Source organism: Trichosurus vulpecula, chromosome 7 (assembly GCF_011100635.1).
Source record: "Trichosurus vulpecula isolate mTriVul1 chromosome 7, mTriVul1.pri, whole genome shotgun sequence".
In the NCBI taxonomy this organism is placed as follows: Eukaryota; Metazoa; Chordata; class Mammalia; order Diprotodontia; family Phalangeridae; genus Trichosurus; species Trichosurus vulpecula.
This window is the reverse complement of record NC_050579.1, coordinates 14,488,400-14,511,447: the sequence shown is the minus strand read 5'-3', so window position 1 is coordinate 14,511,447 and position 23,048 is coordinate 14,488,400. Positions and strand designations below refer to the sequence as shown.

Sequence of the window (23,048 nt, the reverse complement as noted above, 5' to 3'; positions counted from 1 at the left end):
TAGGACCCCCCTTCTTCCCCTCGCCATGGCCCGGACCCTTCTCTCCTCAGTATGTTAGACCCTGCCCCCTCTTTTCCGCCCCCTCCCTCCCCATCCGGCCCCTTCCCCTCAGTGCCTTAGACCTCCTCCTCTCCCCTCCCCCTCTGCTCTGTCCCACCTGCTTCCTTTCTTGCTCAGCAGCCGTGGCCTCCCCTTCTCTCCCCCCGACTATTTCAGACCCCTCCCCACTGCCCCCCCCCACCTTGACTCACCCCCCCCCCCGGGTGGACGAGGGTGTGGCCAGCTGTCCCAGTGGTCAGTGCTCTCCAGCTGGAGGCCCCCGGCCTTGGAATCGCCTCCTCCTGCCTCAGTAGTTCTGAGATCTTCGGTGAACCCTGCCGTCGTCCAGAGCCTCAGTTTCCCCGGGCTGTCAGACGAGGGGGAGGGGGCGGTGATCGGGGGTTTTCTCCGAGCCCCTGGTTTCTTTGATCCCCGGGGGAAAAGCCCCAGATCTGGAGTCAGGTCAAAGTCCCACGTTATGAACGCCCGGGGCCGCCCACCAGCCGGGTAACTTTTCGACTGTGAAAGACCCCGATGCTCGCGGGTCAGGGCCGTTTCTCTCCTCTGCAAACCTCGGTCCCCCTTTGACGTTGCAGCGTCAGGCTGGAGACGAAGCTTCGGCAGCTGATGCCCCTTTGCGATGCTGAAGATGCGGGCGGATGGGAGAGAGTCGCCCCCCGAGAGGGGTCTCTTCAAGGATGCCGCCTTCCCCGCCTGTGATGCTTCCCTCTTCTGCACCTTTTCCACTCCCCTGGCACAGTTCCGAGAAGATATCACCTGGCTTCGACCACAGGTGACGTTGGCATCTCCAAGCTGCCCGGTGTCCACGATGGAATCTTATTTTCAGGGCCTGGGCATGGCTTTCCCCGGCCTTCCTTAGAGGAGGAACGCACTGCTTTCTATTTTGTGACACCCCTCCCGCCCCAGCCCCAATTCACTTTAGCACACGCTTGTGTAATGCCTACTACCGCTCAGTCCAAGACACCGTGCTAAAGGGCATTTTCATTATTTAATATTTTGATTTAAAAATAATTGTCCTTTTACATCCCCCTGAGTCTGAAGAGACTCTTAAATGGAATTGCTGAACCCCTGTTTATAAATGAGTAATCAAGACCAGGGCAAGTGCCCCCCAATTCGAGATCGGCAAAGGCCCACATTTTCTAGTGGAATGGTGCTGGAAGCTGGGCCTGGCTCTGTTGTTTGGCAGTCTTAATTCATGACTGGGATGGAGAGTCCGATGCTCAGTGTGAGGAAAAGCTTCCTGGGCAATCTCAAAGCAGCCTGGACTGCCTCTGGGTAGGGGTCTCCCCCTCCAGGAGGTCTTCAGGTCAAGGTCAGAGGATCTTTTGTTGAGGTCATTGTAAAAAGGAGCCCTATTGGTTGGCCTAGGTGGTTTCTGAGGTCCTCTCATAAGATGCTGGGATTTAGGTAGCATGATTCTTGGATTGTTGGCGGGATAGAAGACCGCAGATGATAAAGTTAGGGCTCACGGACATCTCAGGTGCTATAACATGTTATCTCTCCCAAGTTCAAATTAAGAAGCATTTATTGAGCACCTACTATGTGCCAGGTACTGTGCTAAACATTGGGGATATGAGGAAATATTAAGATATAAAGCAGCCCCTGCTCTCAAGGAGCTCACAATCTCTTTCCAACCAAATTGTCAAACCCCTGAGAGCAGGGTGGCTGTTCAGTCATTTTAGTCATGTCCAGCTCTCCATGACCCCATTAGGATTTTCTTGGCAAAGATACTGGAATGGTCATCCATTTCCTTCTCCAGCTCATTTTACAGATGAGGAAACTGAGGCAACCAGGATTAAGTGACTTGCGCGGGGTCAGATAACTAGTAAGTATCTGAGGCTAGATTTGAACTCCAGAAGGTGAATCTTCCTGACTCCAGGCCCAGCACTCCATCCCCTGCACCACTATTGCCTATTTTTAGAGTATGGGGAGGGCCTAGGCTTGTGTGGTTCTATACAGCGGTCCTTAGGATGCTGAGTGCCATTCCTTCCTCTTTTGGGCACCTGCTAAGGGTGAAAGGCCCTGGGAAAACAATGCCGTCATTGCTGATCAGTTTCCATTGGCACCGGTCTTGGTGCACGTCACTGGCAGGGATTAAGTTGCCCAGACCCCAGGACCCTGTCATCCTCCGTATTATGTTCCGTGGCCTCATTTCTCAGCCATTGGATTCAGGCCATGCCTTTCACGTCTTCGTGTCGTTTGCTCTTCATCGTTTTGTCCTGGGTGTGGCGGTGTTTTGTACAGGTCTCCCCTAACTTTGATCATTACTATGTGCCTAGCTGTTCTTTCTTTACAGCCGTATTTTTGTGAGTGTCTGGAGGTCAGAAATCACAGCTCTTTCCTTTGTATGCCAACTAGTACAGGGGATGCTTGGGAAAATTTGACCCGTAACCCTGCTGCCTAATTATGATCTAACTGGGAATGGTTTTTTTTTTTTTATTTTAGGAAATTTGTTCCACTCCTCGATTGTTCCCAAATAACCCACAGGAAGGCCAGATAAAGCAAGGGATTCTGGGAGACTGCTGGTTCCTCTGTGCCTGTGCAGCTCTCCAGAAGAGCAAGCATCTCCTTGATCAGGTAAGGGGGCTCCTCCCCTCCCTGTCCTTGCTGGGGCTGGAAAGCACAGGCTTCTTCTCTCCCTCTGCCCTCTGCTGCCCCCAGGAAAGCCTTCAGAAAGCTAGTGAGGGAGCGGTGGCAGGAAGCTGGGGAAGAGGCCAGTGAAGTTGTTGCTGTTGCAGGTGCCTCTGCTGTAGCTGCTCAGGATGGCTAGTTGAAGTGTGAGGACCTGCCAAGTGGTATCAGTCAGGGTGAGTTTGAAAGCAGAGACACAGACTGCCAATTTCCCCTTTGCCAGCTGAAGGGGCTGCACCTTGCTCACTGGCGTAATTGCATCCAGTTGGTTTCTGTGCAGTTCTGATGCCCTCAGGGATTTACAGTTAATGAACTTGAAACAGAACTGGTCTATATATTGGAAAAATTCACCTGGGGAAACGTCCCTGCCTGCTGCTGTAGTTGTAGGGGATTATGGGTGGCATGCAGAAGAGACTCTTGGTGTTACCTCCAGTGGAGATCGTCCATGGTCCTAGCTGGCACAGATAGGCTTTTGAGGATTTCAGAGGCATCTCAGAGTTTTACATTTTCAACAGTGTCCAGTGACAGTCATCCTGTCCCTCCCCACCCCCTCACCCCCGACGTTGGGTTGCATCATTGCCCGAGGCATCTGCCAGGTAACCTGTTGGGCCAGGCATTGGCCCAATATTCCTGAAACAGAGCGGTGAGTGCAGCGATGTAGTTAGGATGTAGCAGCTCAGAGGGGCTGGCCCACTAGAGTCCGAAGACAGGTTTACCAGCCAGGAAAAGTTGTGTTTGATCTCAGTTCAGGTTAGAGCTTATTTTTGACAGGATGACTCTTGGCTGTTGGCTCACTTCATCTGACCCTGAAATCTTTGACTGAGAAGTCATTTTCATTTTCATGGCATATTAAATGAATTTTCCAGTGTCCCAGGCAGCTCTTTAAGACCAGAAGATGCAGACAAGTGGCCAGTCTGTATCACTAGAGGGAGTTTCCACACTGGGACTTCCCAATTTGATGAAATCACAGCTCCAAACACTTAACAATGTCCTAAAAATGAGGAATGAATTCATCTCTCTCTGAGCCATAAGAAAGTGTGTCTGGAACGAACGGTCGGTATATGGCCAAGCTCTGGTAGAGTCATGTGTATAGTCGCTTCTCCCAGGATGTTTCTCTGTTTTCTCTGGTATGACTTCTCACTGACTCCTTCTCTCCCTGCCAGGTGATTCCACCAGGACAAGCCAGCTGGCCAGATCTAGCATATCGTGGGTGTTTTACCTGTCGGGTGTGGCAGTTTGGACAGTGGGTGGAGGTGACCGTGGATGACCGCCTACCTTGTCTTGGGGGGCGACTGTGCTTTTCCCAGTGTCAGACAGAAGATGTGTTCTGGCTCCCCTTGCTGGAGAAGGTGTACGCCAAGTACGTGTGCCAGCACCCAGGGCCCTGTCGGAAGGGGTGGGGGGAGAGGAGACTGGAGCCTCTCTGGGCTGCCTTGGTTAGGTGCCCCTCTCCTCTGCTCGGCAGCAGAAGCCCATTTAGCTATAAGGATCCTGGGGACCAGAGCTGATGGTCGGGGTTAGCCCCGAAGGGAGGAGTGGCAAGATTTCTCTCTGCATCTGTTACTCCATCTGTTTGGGGGATGGATTTCAGGACATAACTCCCCAGAGGAAGGGCCAGCTTTCCTCTGCCTTTTCAGTTTCTCCAAACCGCATCAACTCCCCAGCAGTATTGATCTGAAAGGGATATGTCTAGAGAAAGCTGTGTCTGCTTGTTTCTCACTATTGGGGATTCTTAGTGATCGGAATGACTTTGGGTGCCTGGGCCTGACCTAGATCTTTGTCAAACAGTGGAGATGAGTTTCTGTCCCACAGCAACAGTATTAATGATAATGGCTGATCTTTATATAGGACTTTGTCTCATGTGAGTCTTTATGAGTTCACAGGTCAGCTACAGCAAGATGAACCAACAGCCTTAGGTTTATTTTTTGGCAAGGTTGATTGTGTCAGAAACAAGCATTTGTACCTCATTCCTTAGGTCAGATGGGCTTGCTAGCTGGGAAAGTGGGGCTTGACCTTGATGGAAGCTGGGCAGGTAGGAAGCTAACAGAAGTATTAGTAACCATGTATCTAGAAAGAGACAGGGAACGATGGAGGGAGCGTGAGTGGAGTGGGACCAGGATATTGCCCATTGCTGTGCTGAAAGCAAGAGTGAGTTGGGAGGTGAGGTGAGGCGAGGAGGTGAGGAGGAAGCCAAGAGAAGGAACGAAGGGTTCCCTGGGGGAGTGTGAGGGAGGAAGAGGACTTGGTACCTCCCCTCCTGTGGGAGTGAACAAGGGCTTCAGGTCATAGGGGTTAGTGGTAGGGCCAAGATGCACGTTGTCATCATCGTCACCATCATGCTTTCCTAGGGTGTATGGATCCTATGAACACCTGTGGGCAGGGCAGGTGGCGGATGCCTTGGTGGATCTAACCGGAGGTCTGGCGGAAAGATGGAGCCTGAAGGACTCTGGAAGAGACGGGGACAAGCCAAGTGCTAACAGCAGCTTGGAGCAGAGGACCTTCCGGAAGCTGCTGCACCTCAAGGACCGGTGTGTGATAAGCTGCTCAGTGCTCAGCTCCAGGGAAGGTAATGTCCCCAGGTTTCTGCTGGGACACTGCTGGTGGAGCTGCCCCATCTGTCCTGACCCTTCTCCTCTTTAGAGCCCTCACCAGCCCACAAGGCTTTCAGAAGCCACACTGCTCCTCTCCTCAGCCTCTAGCACAACTTGAGGATGAGGTGAGGCATCTCGCCCTAACAGAAGGCTTCCTTCCCCAAGCTGCTTTCCTCATCTGATCCTGGATCCTGGATCTCAGGGTAGCTTTTTTTTGCTGGAAACCAGAGAACAGGGAGGATTTATACTTGAAAGGCCTTGGCCCTGGGCAATAGGTGTGTGCTCCTCATCCTCTTCTCTGGGGTGTGGCCACTTGAGGCTTGTCATCAGTCACACATAATCAGTTCAGAGAACAAACATGACCTTTTCACTTGGGGAATTTCGTAGTATAAACTACATACAGGCCAGGTAAGCCACATTTTCATTGAGGTGACACAGGTCCTCTTGTGTTGAGTCCACTTTGTCGTATTCAGGCCCCTTCCCAGAACGGTTACTGTTCTTTCTTCCAACTTTGTCTCCTCCAGTCTCCAGCTCTGTCCTGGGGGGCGCTGGAGAAGTGAAGTCTTTGCCTTTTGGGTGCTTCTCCCTCCACACACTTGTCCCTTAATGGCGTGTTTCTTGGCCACTGCAGACTCTCGGCTTCTTACCCCTCTTCTCTGAGCTGGGGCACCTTTTTCACTCAGTGTTTTCACTTCCACCGGGTGCTTCCTCCCTATTTTCTCTCTCTTCTATCTCCATCCTTGCCACTGAGGGCTCTCTTTATTGGACTGTTCACATCAGTGCCTTTACAGACCTATTTGTAAACTGCCAGAGTAAGATTAAGTGTGTATCTTGTTTTCAGTTTCTAAAGTGAAGCCGGACGTTCAGCCCTTCCAAGGCTGGAGAGCCCCCTCTTGTGCTGCCTTAACCACGTCCATTTCCAGGGATTCGTCATCCACACAAGCATGTCCAGGATGTTCATGGTCTTGAGTTTTGACTTGGAAGTTTCCCTTTGTCTTCCTTTACACATTTTAACACACTTGAAAACTCATATCTGTGTGTTTGCCCAGTGACTAGAAGTCACAGTGCCGTCCACACGGTCAACCTCCTGAAGAAGAAATAAAGGGTAGAGAAATGTCTCCAGATCACTCCTCTGCTATGTTCCTGGGGAAGGGACTTCTGGGAAATGGCCAATGGCTAGGGATCCATTGGGGCAGCCGAGTGGCACCATAGTGCACAGAGCACCAGGCCTGGAGACAGGAAGGTTCATCTTCCTGAGTTCAAATGTGACCTCAGACACTTCCTACCTGTGTGACCCTGCGCAGGTCACTTCATCCTGCTTGCCTCAGTTTACTCATCTGTCAAATGAGGCTAGAGAAGGAAATGGCAAAGCACTCCCGGATCTTTGCCAAGGAAACCCCAAATGGGTCATGAAGAGTTGGACACGACTGACTGACTAAACAAGATACAACAACAGGGACCTGTTGGAGCTGCAGCCCTGACCTCATTCTTCAAGGCCTTGCCAAACCCAGCCTTTTAGAGTTACATGGAGAGAGAGGAAATGAGTTCTCATTGTACAACAACAGGGACTTGCATTTTTTAACTTTCAAAAGTCTCATTGAAGACTTGTGTTTTGCCATCCTGGTCAATGCTTTTTGTGTCCCTCCCCAGAGCGAGCCTTTCCTTATGACAAAGACAGAAAGCAGTTAAGTGAAGCTGGCAACACCTGGGCTGTGCCCACAGCACGTCCCACCAGAGCTCTCAAGGTGGCTGTGTCATCAGGGCTGGGACTTGCTGGCTGGGGCAGGATCCTGTCTCCCTCATCCCCCAGTGACTGTGCCATTCCTCTTCCTGCAGGTGCCAGTGAATTAGGGGAGTTTCATGCCTTCATCATCTCAGACATGCGGGAGCTCCACAGCAGTTCAGGCAGGGAGGTGCTGTTGCTCCGGATTCTGAACCCGTGGGGTCGGCGGTGCTGGCGAGGGCCCTGGAGAGAGGAGTGAGTGGCCTGGGCAGGGGCTGTGGCAGCCCCAGGAGTCACAGTGCACTGCAGAAATGAGCTTGGCCCTGGGTTTTTGGAAGAGGTGGTGGGTGGTTTTGTGTGTGAGGTCTGGGTTGCCCACTTTCTGGTCCACACGGTCCTCACTGCCAGAGCTCTGCTCAGGAGGAGTCCATATTTATCTGTCCCTTTATCATCTGCCGCCAACAACCTTGTGAAGTTATTAGTGCCAGTATGATTCCTGTTGTCCACTAGATGGTTTGCCTAAGGTCCCGTGATGGTGATACAGACAGTCCTGGCACTTTGGTTGTCTGGCCTTTGCTCTGCAGGTGGTCACCTGGCCCCGTGCCAGGACCGCTCATTAAGAGCTGCTAGTAATCAGAGGTAGCACTTTGACTGAGCACCTTGGGGTCTGCAGAGTTCTTTATAAATATCACCCCATCTGATTCTCACAACAGCCCTGGGGGCAGGTGCTGCTATTAACTCAATTTCACACAAGGAAACAGGAAGATAGAGCTGATGTGATGTGCCCAGGGTCGCCCAGCTAGGAAGTAATTTAAGGACACCTGAGTTCTCATCCTGGCTCATCCCTGGGCGGAAGAGTCCTAGGTTTAGGGCTGGAGGGGGTTGGAAGTTATCTGGTCCAACGTCCGGATTTCACTGATGTGGAAATGAAGGCACATTGAGAGCAGAGCTGTGATTCCACCTCAGCTCCTTGGACTCTAAACCCAGGGCTTTCACCACTGCAGGGCTCTCCACGTCGGGTCCCTTCTCTTGGCATTTGTGTCCTCATCCATGAAGTGAAAGGGGTGGACCAGATGGTTGCTGAGTATCCTCCCAGCCCTTGCTGTGACTTTTGGTTGGTTAGCTCTGAATCAGGGTCTCTCCCCAGTGTATATAACTAGGCCAGGCCAGTCCTGCTGTGCAGGCTCCTGCTCACCCTGGAGAAGCTGATGTAGACTGAAACCCCTCACCCTCTCCAAACCCCACAACTCACCCACCTGCCTGATGTTTTGGCTCTCCCAGGTGTTCTCAAGTGTCTCCTTCCTGCCATATTCAGCATCTTAACCCCTGTGTCAGGAAGAAGAGCAGCATGGTGGCCCTCAGAGATGCTGGAGGGGTGTAGTGTTGAGGAGTGCCAGGACAGGTTTTTTATCCTCAAAGAGTCCAAGACATATGAGAAGGACTTGGGTACACAAAGGCATAAAAGTTATCAGATTCTGGGAACTCCCAGGACCTGGAGAAAGAGGGGTTTTCTTGAGGAAGATGTAGGTTTTTCCTCTTGCTGTTAGTGGGTATGTTTGTTGGCCTTACCCCCACCGCACCCCACCTTGGTGAATGGACCATCCCTTCTGCAGTCAGACTAATTTAGCTTGGATTTCTTCTTCCAGGGGTGAAGGGTGGAACCAATTAGATCCAGCAGATGCTTCAGAACTCTTGTCCCAGCTCCAGGAAGGGGAATTTTGGATTGAAGAGGAGGAATTTATCAGGGAGTTTGATGAGATCACCATCAACTACCCAATTACAGAGGAAGGCCACCTGCAGAGCCTCTATACTGGTAGGTGGTGAGGCTGGGACAGACTATCAGGGGGAATAGGCTTTCAGGCCCAGGGCCCCAGGGAGGTAGCGTCAGCCCATCTCACCTCAGAGTGGCCTCGCTGACGCACCTTTGGGAGCATCAGAAGCAGCTCCTAAGTTATCTTGGGTTCCCTTGGCCTTGTTGTAGGATCCTGAGCAGATCCGGGTTCAGCTTCCCTTCCGGGCCTCCACTTTCCTTCTGTAACATAGGAAGATTCTCTTCTCCTTTAGGGAAGAATGAGATTGTCTCACACTCCTTGGGGAAAGCAAACCTTATTTGGGCCATTAGGGCAGTTTCCAGCTTTAACTGAGCACCGAGGAAAGCAGGGGCTGAGCAGCTTGTTTCCGCCACGCTGACTCGCTCTGTGTGTTTCGTCCTAGCAAAGGTGTTCCGTCACACTCAGAAGCTGCCTGGGGCCTGGATCAAAGGGCGCTCTGCTGGAGGTTGCCGTAACAACAGCAGCTTCCCTAGCAACCCCAAATTCTGGCTGAGGGTCTTGGAACCAAGTGAGGTGTGCATTGCCCTCCTGCAGAGACCCCGGATGTGCCAGGCCGACTGGGCGGGCAGGCTTCTGGCCCCACCTCCAGGCAGAGGCAGCGGACTAGCCCTGAGCCCACAGGGCCTCCCAGGGAAGGATTACCAAGCAGTGGGACTGCACGTGTGGAAGGTAAAAACCAGACAGGAGAGAAGCGAGGGAAAGAGCCAGAGGCCTCCCGCTGAGGGAACTTCCTAAGCAGCGTCCAGCGGTCTTGACAGATCGATGGTGGGGTGGGAGGACCACTGGGAGCTCGCCAAAGGTGGTCTGGGCTGACAGGACCAAATCTGAAATGCCAGGCTATAGGCTTTTACTATCCCTGTGCTCCCCAGCTTGTTTCTGGGTGGCTTGCCCTGACTGATGGCACTCAGAAAATTAAATGCATCCGGCTTGCCCAAAGTAGAAGAGGAAGTAATAAATATGAAAAGTGCTTCTGTGAAACATTCCAAAACCTAATAGAAATGATATCTGTCTGATGTGCTGTCCAGAGCTGCCTGTCCTGTGTCCAGAGATGTGATGTAAACATCACATCAGCATCACCAGGCAGAGCCCTGCCACTCAGCTGCCTCCTGAGGCACCTGATGTAGGGAGCCCCTGAAGGGCTCTCTCCCTGAATGTGCTACCATTTACAGGGGAGGTTCTGGCAAGAGGACAGTGAGATCCATGGGGGCAGAGGCTGTGGGGGAGGAGAAGAGCCAGGCCCCTGGTTTGGGGGGGTGGGTGTCTGGGGCAGGTTCGGAGCAGTTGCCATTGGATCTCACTGTTTGTTGAGGAACTGGAAACTACAAGTCATGACACTCTTCTCCTTTTCTGTGTGCCAGTCCAGTTCCTGGTTGCCCCAGGGGGTGCTAATACTAGATTGGCTTTCCTTTCTACAGCTCCTGTACCATTCTCACTTTGTGTTTGAGGGAGGGGAGGAAAGGGAGGGCTGTCCCTGAGGCCACCCAATGCGTGGTTGGTAAAGAGGAGCCTTCAGTTACCCGGGGCGAGCCTGTTGGGCTCCAGCCACCTAAAGCTGCCCTTTGGGGCATAAAGCAGCCTGGGCAACCTGGTCTGGCTGTACTTTGGAAGCTTCTGCCCCTAAGGCTCCACTGTCTTTGTAAAAACAATAGGAAAGGAAGGGGGCATCTCAAGGAGATGACCAGGTGAGGACCCAAGAAGTGAGTGGTGGTGGATAACTTCACAGTGCCTCTCTGATTAGCTTTATTTCCTCTCACCTGAACCCAGAAATCCAGACAGTACATGCTCGGGCCACGAGGTCCCTGGATTGCTCATCATCCCTGTAAGGCCTCAGCCGTGGGAGCTGCCTTGCAGAGGGAGGGGGGGAGGGCTGGCAGGGAATCAGGCAAGCGTGTGCTCCAGTCCCCACTGTGAGAGGCTTGTGACTTCTCTGTGATTCTACGAGTGTTGTAAATCTGTGGTGACTGCACTTAATCATTCTTCTGTGTGCTAAACTGTAGTGGAGGCTGGCTGTCCTCAGTCATTCTCAGAATGGACCCTTTGCCAGAGCTGGGTTTCTTTCTTGAGCTCTGGAGGTCATAGTACGCTGTGAATCTCCTATCCTTAATAGAAGGCCCTTGGCCTAGGCCCTGTGTCTTCTCTGTCCAGATAAAGTCTGCTTTCCACTCCAGTAAATTCCCATGATGCCCCCTGTTCTGGCAGCCTCCTGGCCACATTGACTTCAGGTGGAGCTTGGTTCCTCCTAGAGTCCTCTAGGCAGGTGGTGCAGGGTCTTCTCTGTGGCCTGAGCCCCTCATCTGCCCAATTGAATGAATGACCTGGGTACCTTGGTGTTTTGGGGTGACTTCCAGAGAAGAGAAGCAAAGCAAGGCCCCACCGAAGAGGCAAGGGGCCAAGTGGGGCTGAATTTTTCTCTTTAATCACATCCCACAGGTGGAGAAGAAGCGGGTCAATCTGCCAGGGGTCCTGTCTGCCCCACCTGTGGTGGGCACAGCCTGCCACACTTATGACCGGGAGGTCCACCTGCGCTGCACCCTCTCTCCTGGTTACTACTTGGTGGTCCCCAGTACCTTCCTGAAGGACGCTGCTGGGCACTTCCTGCTGCGAGTGTTTTCCAGTGGCAAGATATCTCTCAGGTGAGAGAGGAGCAAAGGAAGACTCCTGGCCAGCTCCCCTTCTTGGCCTCAGGACCCTTAGCTAGACAGGGAGGTGAGCAGAGGAGCAGCTTTCCTGGGGTCGTCAACAGGCCGTGTCCTTTCTGCAGGGCCTCTCTTGATTGTGCTTCAAGAAGCTGTTAGACCCCTGAAGACTCCCCCCAACCCCCGCCGGCCTCCTCCATTCTCATGCTTCTCCCCTTTGGTCCTCCTCTCTCACTGGGCAGTGAAATCAAGCCAGCCTCTGGTAGCGCCTCCCCCTGTGAAGACTTTCCTGCTGGGGAATGGGAGACCGTGCAGCTGAAGGGCTGCTGGAGAAGTGGGCACACTGCGGGGGGCAGCAGGAACTTTCCATCGTATCCCAGCAATCCCTGCTTCCCTCTCTCTGTCCCTCTGGGCACGGGCCCCCGCAGCATCCGAGTCACGTTGCGCCAGCACTGCCAGAACACTGAGTTTCACCCAATTGGCTTCCACATCTTCCAGGTATGCTTTCCGTCCTCTGGAGGCCCCCAGGGTTTTTATGTCTGTTGGGCTTGCTCTGCGTGTGGCCCAAGGTGTCTGACCTAGGCTGCCGTGGCAGAAGAGAGAGCAGGAATGCTCATCAGAGCAGGCCGAGTTGTGCTGTCTGGGTGAGGGCCGGACCCAACCATGAAAAGCCATTCCACAGTGTTGTGGGAGACAGATTTCCTGGAGAGCCCCAGAGGGGCCCAGGAATTTGGCAGCATTCTCTTGGATCCCTGTAGGTTAGGATTTCCCAGCAGTGGCTTTTGTGCCTGGCCTGGAGTCAGGGGGATGAATGTGCTGGGCCAAGTCACTCAGCTTGTCTGGTTCTAGGACTTCTGGCTGGCTTGTCATCACAGTGCCCAGGGACCTGGGGAGACCAGGCTTGCTGTGGGTTATCCCAAGTCCAGGAAACCCTTAAGAGGCCTAAGCCAGTCTGGAATTCTGAGTTGGGCTCAGCCAGGCTGTGGGTGTCTGCTTGGGAGCCTCTCTGGCCCTTCCCCTCTGTGGGTCTGAATTCCAGGGGTCCTTGGGGCCATGGGTCCCCATTTGCCAGGCTTCATCTTGAGCATCCTGCCTTGGCCAAGCAGCACTGCCTCCCACAAAACTAGACTGGTTTTGGTTTTAGGTTCATGGGACGTAATTGTTTGCTCTGGTGGTTCTAGATACTTCATATTTCCCCATTTGAAACTTAGACTTTACCTATACCTCTGGACTTGGTATTTGAGAAGTACTGACAAAAGCATTCTGGATTTAGAGGCAGGCAGAAGACCTGGATTCATATCCTGGCTCTGACACCACCTGATTGCCTTGGGCAAGTCACACTTGTCTGGGCCTCAGTTTCTCAGAGTGGATGGGTCAGCAGAGAGACAGGAGCCTGAGAGGCTCCTGGCCACCTGGCCTTTGCAAAGACCCCAGCCTGGGAGCATTGTCCCTCCTTCTGTCTGCCTTGTAGAATCCCACAGGCATCCCCCTATATGAGGCCTTTCCTGATGCCTGCACTCCTCGGCGCCCCCTCCTTTGTGTATATGTTACATGCACATCTCTTCTCCCCCTATCCAGACTCAGCTGCTTTTTGTCATTGTGTCCTCAGTGCCGGCATTAAAATCTCTGCTTGCTAGGGAACACTCTGTGTGTGCTTGGGGGACACAGAATAGGAAAAGACAGACAAGGCCCTTAAGGCGGTTCTAAGCCTAACCAAGGAAACCAAGCCCGTCAGTCACAAGGGCCCAAGGTAGGAACAGATGCACAAAGTGATGTTAGTTCTACCCAGCTTCTCGCTATCCCACACCATTAACTGGTGCTTAAATATTCCTAATGCTAATGAACTCTGGAGACCTTAGATGTGGTTCAGTAATCCGTGTATCCCACATTCCGTGGGAGATGCCCTGCAGGCAGACGGGGGTGGGGGGATGTGAAGGTCAGGGCTGGACATGCAGATTTGGAAGTCTGCCTTGAAAAGATAAGAAATGAGCCCTTCCCCCAGACAGCCTGTCAGTGTCTTCTGCAGGCCTCCCTGAGAGCCTGAGCGTTCTGCAGGAGCAGATCCTGTGGCAGCAGTCAGCTCCCAAGCTGATTCTGCTCCTTCCTGTTGGAGCTCATGTCCGTCAGAACAACACATGGGGCCAGATGGGTTTGGTGAGTACAGGGAAAAGAACCTGATAAAGCTTAGGAATAAGAAAGGCTCCAGGTGCAAGCATCCCTTGGTTCTACCAAGCTTCAGCTGGAAGTAGTTTATACAAAACCACCTCCCAGGCACATTTCAGCCCTGAGAGATGCAGTGGCTGTTTTGTGAACAGCAGACCCATCATCATAAAGGATAAATCCTTCCCACAGAGGAGTTTAACCCAAAGGTGGCTGCCTTCTCTCTGCCTCTCCTTAGATGCCAGAGGGTGGCTGGCCTCGGGGGGCTTCCTCCCTGCTCCAGCTCGAGCCCTTGCTCAGCTGTGTGCCTCATCGCTATGCACAGGAAGTAAGCCACCTGTGTCGACTCTCTACGGGCAACTACAAGATCGTGCCCTCCACCTACATGCCTGATACAGAAGGAGACTTCACCATCATCATAGCAACCCAGATAGACAGGTACATGTGCCTTGGGGCAACCTGTCCTCCCTGTTCTCATGACCTGCTGCCTCCTGAGTGGCTTATCCTTGGTCTTCACTGTTCCTCCACCTCATGGGGTCAGGGGACCCTGGCTTGGGCCTCAGGTCCTGCCAGTAAAGGACACACACTGGCAGACAATCCCAAATGAAAAAGGCTCCAAGAAAGGCGGGATCCTGTTTGAGGACCGTCATGCCTGGGTTCAGGCTGAGCCTGGGGGATTCATTTGGGGGCCACAGAAGACCAGGTCTGTAGGTAGGTGAGGTGTGTCAGAGCAGGGGGTGGGGGGAGGCCTGCAGCCAAACACCATGATGAAGCTCCCCCAAACCCATGTCCTACAGCCCCAGCACATTACTCTTGCAGGGATCTGCATTGTGTGGGGGATGTGAGGTCACTTCCTGACCTCCCCCACCCCTGACTCCCCATCCCTTTGTAGGAGGCCTATTCGGAGCCAGGAGACATTGGGGCAGCTCCTACAGGAGGTAGGTGTTCTAACAAGGGAATTCTGAGAAGGGGTGGGGCTTGGCACATGGATGGGACAGAAAGCTCTGCCTCACAGATGACCTTGTTGCAGACTGAGCCTCACACATAGACGGTGCCTTGTTTCTGGGCTAACTTAGCCATACAGTTATGTTTGCAAGGAGACATGGGCTTTAGAAAGAGCCACAAGAATCAAGTGTCTCCTGACCACAGATGCTGCCATCGAGGTAGGTCCTGGAAGAGAAGAGGTGCTGACTGCCAGTTCACCTGGCAAGGCATAAAATCGCCTGTCATCAGACCATTAATAATCTTGGGCCAGAATGCTGCTGTGGGTACCACTGTAAGACCTGGCCTCAGAAATGCTGATCCCCAGGGGTGTGGAAGCTACTGTCTTTGCTGGCTGCTAAGTCCACTGGCCAGCCAGACTGGTCACGCATAGAAAAGGATATGGGTCTGGGGTCAAAGGCTCCAGTGTGGCACAAAGATGGCCTTTCAGCTACTGGGGGAGCTCAGCTGGCATCGGCTTCCTTCTCCCCAAGGATTAAATGCCTCCCAGCTGAATTTCAGTTTGTATTTCCTGAGGCCCTTCTTAGGTATTTCCAGAATCTATGTCTTCATCTTCCTGTAGTCTGTACCCTAGGGTGAGGTGAGGGCTTTGGCCCCTACCTTCACCCGGTTTGCCCCACTTTGGGATAACATGAAGACTGTGGCAGAGCTGGAGAGGTCTGGGTGATGGGGCAGGGTTCTGCATGCCGGGCAGGGTTCTGCATGCCGGGCAGGGCTGTTACCATAATAAAAACAGGAGTGTAAGAAACCCTTGGAGATCTGTAGATTCCTTGACACATTGACCTCTGGTGTTCTCTGTTCCTTGTAGGTCTCCTTCACAGCAGTGATGAAAAAGTAACTGGAAATGTCCCAAGTGAGAGCATTCAGGTAATGAACATTGAGGCCCCTTGAGGTGGCCCAGACTGCTCTCTGCCACAGCCATGGGCTGACCAGAATTATCCTGGACCCAGGCCTTCTCATGGCAGTGTTAGGCCCAGTCTCCTGCTGCCCTTCCTCAGGAGAAGCACCCGCTCCCAGGTGCCCCACAACTGGACCCACTCACAGTCTATCTACCTCATCTCCTCAGCTCCATGTTGCTGATTTTACAAGACGTTGACTTTATAGAAACCTCATTGCACTTGACTGTGAAAAGGTGACAAGTGACGTAGCCTCTCATAGAAAAACCTCAGGTTTGTGGGAAAGTTCCTCCCCTACCCCGCCCAAAGGTGCCAGGGTTCAGGACTTGAGCTCACTGCCCGAGGCAGGAAAGTCACTGGGAACTTGGGGAGAATCTTGGATTGAGAATTGGATCTGTTCACCGATGATGCGATTTAGTGCTGGAAAGGACCTTAGAGAAGTCATTGTACAAATGAGAAAACCAACTCATTAGTCTCATAAGTAATGAAGCCCCACATCCCATACTCCTTTCACTGCCCTCTCCTATAACGGGTAAAGGAAGCAGAAGGGCTTAGGGTTAGGCCAAGGATGGCCCCCGATCACGGCAGCCCAGACTGAGGGGCAGCAAGGATTGGCTGTACTGCATGCTTATAGCTATGTTAGCAACGAGAGGCTGAGCCAAGAACAACGGGCGGCAGAGAGAGGGCAGAGGGGCTCCAAAGGGACTTCTGTTTTCTATGTCAAGAAGTACCTTTGGACTAGAAAAGAGAAGCAAAATGATCAAAAGGGAGTTGAAACCCAAGATGGGTAGGGAGATGGAAACAGGACCCTAGGCTTCCCACAGTGAGGCTGAGTCATGCGGCCCAGGCAGGCTGCCTCTTAGGGTTCTGAAAGAATTGGCCAATGTTGGTCTTCTCAGAGAGCTTCTGGAGAACATACCGTATGTCCCCATGTATAAGACGCACCTTAATTTTGGGGCCCAAAATTTGAAAAAAAAAAAAGGTATTACATAAAGTTAGTGAAGTCCAGTTTTATTCATCTGCTCACAGTTTTCAGGCATCTTTTGGGCAAGTCTGGTGCATGTGCGCACACTTAGTCCATTCCGTTTCATGAACCCGAAGCACCAGTTGTGTCCTCCTTTGAAATCAGTCACTTCTTTTTCATCAGCAATCCTTCTTGCCTCATGCTGAACCATATTTGTGGGCACAGGAATTCCAATTGCCCTTTGCTCTTCAATCCGTATCTTCAATTCCCTCTACATCAGGCCATTTTGCTGACTTGCCTCTCATGGCCTTCTTCTGCCGTGGCGTTCTCAGTAGGGTTTCTTCTTCCTGTAGCCAGTCTCGGATTGTTTTCTCAGCTGGAGGAGGACCAAACTTACATTCAGCAGCACGACTTCCATTCACTTTTGCAAACTGGATCACTTTTAACTTGAATTCAGCACTGTACGAAAATCTTTTCTGAGCCATTTCTGGACAGAATGTGGCAAAACATAACTTAATATACCGGTAACAAAAGCGAAACAATGAGCACAAAGACAAGCACGAAAAAGCGGGAAATGCAAGTAAAAAAATCTGCAACCACTGTATAAGACGCACCCAGTTTTTAGACCCCCAATTTTTTTTTTTTTAAAAGGTGCATCTTATACATGGGGAAATACGGTACCTGGTAAAGGGAAAAGGGAAACTCTGGATTTTTAAAATGAGGAGCAGGGTAGAGCCTTCTTGGCATTTATTGTACAGGTGAGCATTGGTCACTCAGAGCCTGAAGGATTTTATCAGAAACAGGTCATAGTTCAGCAAACATTAAGCACCCAGTTTGTGCAGGACACTGTGCTGGACCCTGGGGATAAAAAGACAGCAAACCTGGCCCCTGCCCTCAAGGGACTGATGTCTGTGTGGAGCCCAAGCACAGCTAATGCATACCAAGTACGTGGAGGAGCACAGTGACATGACAGCTGGGAGCGAGGCGAGGCTTAAGTTTCATGGAGAAGGGAATGGACCTACCTTTGAATGTAGCATTGGGCAGAAGCCAGAGAGATTGATTTTGACTCGTGCTTCGTGATGGGAGCTGGCGAAGAGTGCAGCAAGGTACCCTCCAAGGAGGTCTTCACTTGGACATGGCTTGTCACAGATGTTGTAGAGGAGATTCTTGTTCAGGAATCAGCTGGACAGGATGACCCCTGTGGCCTCTTCCAGCATGAGATTGAATGAACCCAGTTATCAACAAGGCAATAGTCTGTTTTCAAGGACTTGTGACTTTCATTGGTGTGGGTACTCACCCCACAGATGCAGCGTGCAACCCCTCTCTAACGTCATTTCACATAGTGACCTGAGGTACAGAGAAGTTAAGGGCAGGCCCCTGGGCACATAGGTAGTGATGTCAGCATAGAACCCAGATCTTCCAGACTCCCAAGTCCAGCACTGTGTCCTCTACATTGCACTGCCTCTCCTGATGTTTGCAATATTCTAAATCATCTGGTGAATTCAGAGAGATTCTCTAGCATCAGGAAGAAATGTATTATAAAGCTGTTTCTTATTTGAAACGTTTTTAAGATTGTAATTTTTGTAATAAACACATAATTAAAAACATTTTAAAGTTTATTTAAAGTTCCCATGACTCTACTAATTAGATGAATTACACAATTTATTTTTACATGGTTTTAAAATACTTGTTGTTCAGTTGTGTTCAACCCTCCATGACCCTATTTGGGGGTTTCTTGGCAAAGATCCTGGAGTGGTTTGCCCTTTCCTCCTCCAGCTCATTTTACAGATGATGAAACGGAGGCAAACAGGGTGAAGTGACTTGCCCAGGGTCACACAAGTAAGTGTCTGAGGCCAGATTTGACCTCAGGAAGGTGAATCTTCTTGACTCCAGGCCTGGTACTCTGTGCACTATGGTGCCCTCTAGCTGCCAAAATGTGGCTTGGGTTGAACTCAAAATTTTGAGTTCAACCCCAGCCATAAGATAAGAAATAAGTTCAACCAAAGTTCTTCATGGGAGTATGTTGTGGGCTGGGTGGGTCACTGGGGTCAGTCTTCCTTTCTGTGCAGAGATGCGTTCTCCCACATCTGCCTTTGAGAATTCAACAGATGCTTATTAAGTGCCTACTGTGTGCCAGACATAGGAGGACAAAAATGAAATCGTCCCTTCCCTCAAGCAGTTTACATTCTATTAGAAAAAAACAACGTAGACACAGAATAGCAAATAGAATATAGTTTCAGTGACAGAGGATTGAAGAGCACTCGCAGTCTGCGGAAGGGGGCTGAGGCTCAGGAGTGACCTTGTGCAGGATTTGGCCCTTGAGCCATCAAAGGGAGTCAGGGATCCAACAGGCAAAACTGGAGTCAGAATAGCCCAGCTCTCCCACAACTACTCTGGCAGTGGTTAAAACAACGAAACCCTGAAGGATGGTGAAATCCAAGGATAAACTATACAGTAAGTACTTTGGGACAGTCTAGGTCTGCACAAAAAGACAGTCTGGGAAGCCTTTGGGCCTTAGGGAAGGGGTCCAGCCAGAATAGCCTGACTGGGGAGCTCAGTACATCAAGGCTTCCCAGCACATGGGCCAGGGGGTCTGGGGCCTAAAGTTGTGTGCTGGGGGCAGAGAGATAGGAGCCCAGAGAAGAATGTAGCCAAGGGCATCTGTGTTATTCTGATCCCAAATGACCTCAAAAGCTTGTGGAGCTCCAACCATAAGGGCCCAGGATGGATCAAAACACTCCACATAGATAGACTACCCCAGTGTAGTGTTTTCACCAGCTACTGCTGAGGTGGGTGTAAAACACATCCGACTTATATTACCCAGAATCCAGAAGTTACAGATTAGTATCAAAGTAGGCCTGATTATTCATTCCGGAACTGCACAGAGCCTGGCCCTGGTACAAAGTTCCAATTCAATAAATAAGGCTGGGAAAATGAATAAACAGAAGAAAAAGATGATTAAGAAATATACAGCCAAAGATGTTCAAGAAGTGAATCCAGAAAATGAAAATAACTCCATGTTATCTACAAACAAAGCCTCAAATTTACAGATTGCCACAAACTTTACTGGGATTCCTAGAAGAAACAAGAGTGGGAAAATGATCATATAAATGTTAAATGAAAGCTCTAGAGAAAATTGGAAGGATAAGAAACAGCTTAACACAGAAGGTACAAAACCTTACTCAGGTAATGGACTCCCTGACAGACTGGGTCAGATAGAGAACTGACTTCATGAGACTACTAAAAATACAACAAAGTTAAAAAAAAAAAACCCTGAAAAAATAACAGGAAATGTAAGATAATTTCCTTTCAAAAGCAACTTATTTGGAAAACAAGTCAAAGAGAGAGACTCTAAGAATCATTGGCCTTACCTCAACCATAAAAATGCCTACATATATTTCAAGAAACTAGACATATGAGAACCAGAGCGGTGGAAAGTGAAATGAGAAAGACTCTGCCAATCACCTCCTGAAAAAAAAACATGAAAACTCCTAGGAATGTCAGGCAAAATCCAGAGCTTCGAAGTCCAAGAAAAAATCCTGCAAGTAGTCATAAAGAGTTCAAGTCCTAAGGAGCCACAAGGAAGACTACAGAAGACTTAACAGCTACCATTTTAAAGGAGAGGAGCAGCTTGTGATATAATTCCAAAAGCAAAAGATAGAGGTTTACAAGCAAGGATAATTTATCAAATAAAGCTGACTGTATTCTTGAGGGTAGGGTGGATTTTTTTTTAGAAAATTAGTTTTAATTAATGTATTATTTCTTTACATCATCATGGTAACAAAAACATTTTTAAAAGAAGAAAATCAGCATAACTGATCTATACATTGAAGTCCAAAAATGTGGAGTGTTTTAGCATCTGCGGACCCCAGCTCCATGAAGACACAGGCTGAGGGGGTCTTCTGTCCCTTAAGTTGAGTCATGCTTGAGCTTTATAATTTTGTTAAATTCACTTTTGATTTTTTGATCGGCAGTTCTTTCCATTTACGTTGTTTTTGTATCATTTTTCTTGGCTCTGCTTACTTTGTTTTGTATCAGTTCAAATAGATCTTTCCATACTTCTCTGTATTCATCACATATATAATCTGTAAGTGCTTAATTTCTATGGATCAATATCAGAAGGTGCAGAGGCTTGAGAAGGTGTCATTTAGAGTTAAAGGAACTTCATTAGATCCACAAAACACTGAGAAGTTTGTACTTTTGGGGCAGGGGAGGCCTCATTTCATTAGGTGGCCTGATTTTTGTTTTCTTCTATTTTTAGTTACTTTCCTGACCAAGCAACTTCCCCTTCCTTCGTTGTTGTTGTTGTTTCAGTAGTGTCCAACTCTCCTTGAACCCCATTTAGGTTTTCTTAGTAAACATACCGGCATGATCTGCCATTTCTTTCTACAGCTCATTATACAGATAAGGAAACTGAGTCAAACAGGGTTAAGTGACTTACCTAGGGTCACACAGCTAATAGGTATCTGAGGCCAGATTTGAACTCTGGTCCTCCTGACTTAAGTGTGGATATAGGAAGAGATAGTGAGGAGTCGGGATAATGGCTAGGTCAGGAGCCTGAGGGACTGGGACAATGGTGTTGCTCTCTACAGTAATAAGGAAGGTTAGGAGGGTGAGGAAGGGGTTAGGAGGAAAGATGGTGAATTCTCTTTTGGATATACCGAGTTTAAGATGTCTGCTGGACGTCCAGTCTGGGAGTCTGAAAGGCAGTTGGGGATGGGAGATTGGAGGCCAGCAGAGAGACTGGGGCCAAAGGGTAGATCTGAGAATCATCAGCATAAAGATGGTAATTAAATCTATAGGAGGTGATGAGATTTCCAAGTAAAGTAGGACAGAGGAAGAAGAGGGCCCAGGTCAGAACCCTGAGGATGCAATCTAGAGGGCAGGATTCAGCAAGGAGGCTGAGAAGGAGCCATCAGAGAGATAGGAGAAGAACCAGAAGAGAGCAGTGTCCTGAAAACCCAAGTAGAGAAGAGAGTATCAAGGAGGAGAGGGTCATTGACAGTGTCCAAGGCTGCAGAGATAGCAAGGAGAATGAGGAAAAGCACGGGGGCTTGTTTTTCCTTTGTCATTTACTAGCTGGGTGACTATGGACAAAGCTTGTGCCCTTTCTGAGCCTCAGTGTCCTCATCTTAAAATGCGACAATGATCCCTACAGTGCTCTCTGGGAAATTTTTTTTTTTTATAAATTTCCTTATTTATTTTTAGTTTACCACGCACGGTTCTACATAGTTTTGAGTTCCAGTTTTTCTCCCCTCCCTCCCCTAGACGGCATGAAGTCTCATATAACTGTCATGTATAACTTCGCATTGAATTAATTTATGCACTAGTCAAGTCATGGAGAAGAATTTTGACCAATGGAATGAATCATGAGAAAGAAGAAACAGAACCAAAAAAAAAAAAACCCAAAAACAAAAACAAAAGAGAAGCAGAAAAGGCGAGCATGTAGTGTGCCTCAGTCTGTATTCAAACTTCGCAGTTCTTTGTCTCGATGAAGATAGCATTCTCCATCGTGAGTCCCCTGGAGTTGTCCTTGCCCCTTAGGTTGCTGAGAAAAGCGCAGTATGTCAGGGTTGGTCCTCAGGGAATCCATATATCTGTGGCTGTGCACAACGTTCTCCTGGCTTTGCTCCGCTCACTCAGCATTATGTCGTGTAGGTTTTTCCAGGTTGTTATGAAGTCTGCATCATCCCCATTTCTTATGGCACAGTAGTATTCCATCACCTTCATATACCACAGCTTGTTCAGTCATTCCCCAATTGATGGGCATCCCTCTGATTTCCAATTCTTGGCTACCACAAAGAGAGCCGCTATAAATATTCTTGTACATATGGGTCCTTTTCCCGCTTGCGTGATTTCTTTGGGATACAACCCTAGAAGTGGTATTGCTGGGTCAAAGGGTATGAACATTTCTATAGCCCTTTGGGCATAGTTCCAAACCGCCCTCCAAAATGGCTGGATCAGCTCACAACTCCACCAGCAATGCAACAATGTTCCAATTTCCCCACATCCTTTCCAGCACTTATCATTCTCCTGATTTGTTATTTTAGCCAATCTGACAGGAGAGATGTGGTATCTAAGAGTTGTTTTGATTTGCATTTCTCTAATCAGCAGCGATCCACTCTCTGGGAAATTTAATGTAAAGAGACTCAGTGCACTGGAGGCCGGTTCCCAGTCCTTCACCAGGACGATGGCCCACACTCCTACAGCTTCTCTTCTTTCAGAGATGGATGGAGATGTAAGCAACATTCCCATAGAGATCTCTAGGACTCCCTTCCTTGTAGATGCTTGGATTCAGAACCCAGCTGCTTTGTACCTACCCAGGAGTCCTGAGAAATCAGGTGTGCAGGCCCAGCAAGGGAAGGTGTAACAGGGATGATCCTGGCCCTACCTTCAGAGGGCAGGACTGGCCAGACCACAATGGGGCATCATTCCTGGGCTGTCCTAGCTTGTCTGGGTTTTCATTCCTTTAGTTGCTTTGTCCTGTCGACAGAAGAGCAATTTGGGCACGAGGTGTCTTGGGCAAAGACCACTAGGTCTACTCTGCCTCCTC

General features: G+C 50.0%; 1 protein-coding gene across 2 annotated transcripts; it reads left to right on the top strand.

Moving 5' to 3' along the window:
- CAPN10 (calpain 10) lies at positions 1 to 18,113 on the top strand. 2 transcript variants are annotated; one of them, XM_036765845.1, is made up of 12 exons: positions 1 to 49; positions 2,506 to 2,637; positions 3,855 to 4,051; positions 5,040 to 5,257; positions 7,119 to 7,260; positions 8,652 to 8,818; positions 9,220 to 9,506; positions 11,268 to 11,470; positions 11,716 to 11,971; positions 13,872 to 14,071; positions 14,526 to 14,571; positions 15,444 to 16,514. In XM_036765845.1, the coding sequence occupies exons 1-12, from the start codon at positions 26 to 28 to the stop codon at positions 15,471 to 15,473; spliced, it is 1,902 nt and encodes a 633-aa protein (XP_036621740.1). In that variant the 5' UTR covers positions 1 to 25; the 3' UTR covers positions 15,474 to 16,514. The 2 variants fall into 2 exon arrangements, with proteins under 2 accessions (XP_036621740.1, XP_036621739.1); XM_036765844.1 differs by lacking the exon at positions 1 to 49 and adding an exon at positions 636 to 832 and having other exon boundaries at positions 15,444 to 18,113.
- Positions 18,114 to 23,048: the final 4,935 nt, after the last annotated feature.

What these genes read in the sequence shown, in the direction of transcription:
- CAPN10 (XM_036765844.1), top strand. Translation starts at nt 680, where the DNA reads ATGCTGAAGATGCGGGCGGATGGGAGAGAGTCGCCCCCCGAGAGGGGT. An exon ending in TTGGCTTCCACATCTTCCAG is followed by an intron (nt 11,972 to 13,871) that starts GTATGCTTTCCG and finishes GCCTCTCCTTAG; the next exon opens with ATGCCAGAGGGTGGCTGGCC. An exon ending in TGGGGCAGCTCCTACAGGAG is followed by an intron (nt 14,572 to 15,443) that starts GTAGGTGTTCTA and finishes TGTTCCTTGTAG; the next exon opens with GTCTCCTTCACAGCAGTGAT.